This window comes from Octopus bimaculoides, chromosome 18 (assembly GCF_001194135.2).
Source record: "Octopus bimaculoides isolate UCB-OBI-ISO-001 chromosome 18, ASM119413v2, whole genome shotgun sequence".
Lineage (NCBI taxonomy): Eukaryota > Metazoa > Mollusca > Cephalopoda > Octopoda > Octopodidae > Octopus > Octopus bimaculoides.
The window spans coordinates 15,930,370-15,933,644 of record NC_068998.1 but is presented as its reverse complement, the minus strand read 5'-3'; the positions used below and the strand labels follow the sequence as shown (position 1 = coordinate 15,933,644).

Here is a 3,275-nt window from a genome sequence, read left to right as displayed (position 1 = left end):
TAGGCTCGAAATGTCAAAGACTTTTCTATTTTTTCAGAGTGTCATGTCAAACTAATACATCTTATATGTTGTCCCCTCACCTGCTTCTGTCTTTTGATTTTTATGCGTTTGAAGTTGTAGAAATGAAATCTCACTTAATAATATGAAAATCAATAGGAAAATTAATTTTGGCATTATGAAGTCTCGTGTTACAGCCAGATTTTCAGGAACGCATTATTTCTATAAAGCGAAGGATTCCCATACAAGATAGAGACATAACTAGATTGAAGATGAAGGTTAGATTCTTTTCAGGACTTCAAATGTTGCTGGAAAGAAATGGGGAAGTTATTCTCAAACCAGAGACAGAAAACCTGGCCTGAATGCTTGTAAAAGGAGGCAAGGACTCTGGTAAAGATACCAGAAAAGCTAGATGATGATGATGTTAAACCAGGTAACATATTACGCCTCCCACTCTTGGCTGACATTTCATAAAATCTGAAGGCTTAACACAATATGAAAATTTCACTAACCTTTATATCAAGAGGCTTGGTGGTTACAGGGCAGCTGAAGACGTTCTGCTGCCGAATGCCTGAAGAAGCAACTCTCCATTGTCCAAGACGTTCAAATTCCGGTAAAGGAAGCCTGCAAAATAAGGAGAGCAGAAAAATTTTCCAAAACAGCCACAGAAATCATATGAAGGCAGACACTGACACTGAAGCATGACACCACTTGATCCTGTCAAACTATTCAACCCATGCCAGCATGGAACATAAACTTTCAATGATAATGACAATGATATATATATATACATATATATATATATATCAAAGTCCACACTGTAAAATGGTTGGCATTTGGAAGGCATCTAGCTGTAAAAATTATGCTAAAGCTAACCTTGTCTGTACTAGTGTCACATATAAAGCACTGAGTTCACTCTGTAGAGTGGTTGGTGTTAGGAAGGGCATCCAGCTGTAAAAACCCTGCCAAAACAGACAGAGTAGCCTAGAATAGTTTTTCTACAAAGCCAGCTCCTGTCACCTGTCCTATGCATGCATGCTTGGAAGATGGACATTAAATGATGATGATGTTGATGATATAGTTTGATAAGAGCCAACACACAAAGCTCTCAGTGCTTGAGTCACTCTGCTGCTTCTGCTAAATATTAATAAAAATATACAAATACTCATATTTTGAGTTCTGTTTTTCCTGTTTGCATCACCAAACCTATATATATGTGTGTGTGTTTGTGTGTATGTCCCCATGTACATATGTGTATGCATATCCTTTTCTTGATCTCATGTAATGGTTGTGAATGAGCATCAGTTTTTTTAAATATGTATTTTTGTTTGTTGCAATACTTAAGTTAAATAACTTATAGTACATATCTCTTTAGTTTTCCCAGAACTTATACTCAGTAAGCCAAAGTCTGTGCAATGTTTGCTTCATTTATAGACTGAAATACTAGAGATCATAGATCAGAAGTTTATATGCACAAACCTGTACAATTCTTTACTGCTAGAGAAGCTGAACAGGAGGCAGTAAGAATTGATTACATTGATATTAAAGAGAAGGATGTAATGCTAGCAATAGATAATATAGATGCAAACTCAGTTGCTGGCCCTGATGGATTCCCAGCAATCTTCCTCAAGTCATGCAAACAAGTCCTTGTGAAACCATTGCAGTTACTTTTTCAGGGCTTCCTTGTAAATGGTAAGCTCCCGGATAAACCAAAGGAGGGAATAATATGCCCTATCCATTAAGGAGGAAGCAGATAATAGATAATTATGCCCTATCCATAAAGGAGGAAGCAGAGCAGATGCTAAAAACTATAGGCTTATCTCTCTGACCTCACACATCAGGAAAGTCATAGAATGAATAGTCCAAAGAAAATTAATTGCATTCCTTGAAGAGAATGACTTGCTCACTGACACCCACCATGGTTTTCAATCAGGTAGAAGCTGCCTGACACAGCTCTTGCACCATTATGTCTGGGTGCTAAAGCAGCTGCTCAACAACTCAAATGTCGATGTGATATATCTCAACTTTGCAAAACCCTTTGACAAAGTCGACCATGGTATGATTTGTCACAAGCTCCAAAATCTAGGCATATTTGGAAAACTTGGAGAATGGCTTCATGACTTTTTAAAAGATAGAAGTCAGGCGGTCAACGAGGCCACCTCCAAGAAAATAATGAGTGGTGTTCCACAAAGCACTGTCCTGGGGCCACTGCTATTCATAGCGGCCCTCTCTGACATGCCCTCAGCTGCTCAAGTACCTACCCTTGTTAGCTATGCAGATGATACAAAAGTCTCTCAGAGGATACAGGACACTGGAGACATTGCGCATCTGCAACAAGAGTTGGACACAATATACAGATGGGCTGAGGAAAATAACATGCAGTTTAATCCTGGAAAATTCCAAGCCCTGTGCTATCAACACATGAAGCTCAATGAAAATCAGATAGGATACACTGGCCCAGGAGGGATTCTAATCCCTGAATCAAAATCAGTGTGTGATCTAGGCACTGACATGAGTAATGATGCATCTTTACAGGTACACATTACTAAGTTGGCAATAAAATGCAGATGTCTGGATGGATGGTGGATCTTTCAACCTTTCAAAACAAGAGAAAAGGAAACAATTATGGTCCTCTGGAGGATTTTTGTTCTCAGCTGTCTGGATTACTGCTCCTAACTGTGGTCACCAAACAATGTAAAGTTGACGACAGAACTCGAGGCGATCCAGCAAAGCTACACAAGGCAGATCGATACAATGTGACATATCAGCTACTGGGAGAAACATAAAGGGTTAAGATTCTACTCCTTGAAGTGAAGGTGGGAAAGATATGAAATAATAATATACATCTGGAAAAGCCTAGAAAAACTTGTTCCAAACTTTGGCTTTGTTACTTACACAAACAGCAGGATGGGGCACTGCTGCATGGTACCAAAGATCCCAACATTGCCATTAGGATACAGGACCAGATACTGCAACAGCTTGGGCTTCGAAGGCCCACAGCTCTTCAATATCCTCTCACAAAGTCTGAGAGACCTGCAGGGCATGGAAGTAGGATTTTTCAAAAAAAAAAAAACTATATCTCCTTCTGTCAAGAGTTCCAGATGAATCTACTTCTAGGCAAGAAACACAGATGAGGGCAGCATAGATAAACTCCCTCATCCACCAAACCGTCACCTATCAGAAAAGGTTTAGTGAAAGTGTAGCAAAGTAAACAGTAGTGCCCCAGCATGGCCTCAGTCCTTGGACAGAAACTTAGAGAAAAAAAAAAAAAAAAAAAA

General features: G+C 39.2%; 1 protein-coding gene across 1 annotated transcript in view; it reads right to left on the bottom strand.

Annotated features, from left to right (window-relative positions):
• LOC106871189 (von Willebrand factor A domain-containing protein 8) overlaps positions 1-3,275 on the bottom strand; it is an 85,720-nt gene that overhangs the window by 38,747 nt on the left and 43,698 nt on the right. The window contains exon 27 of the mRNA XM_052974539.1: positions 510-621. Coding sequence (XP_052830499.1) covers positions 510-621 — 112 coding nt within the window. The remainder of the gene's footprint in view (positions 1-509; positions 622-3,275) is intronic.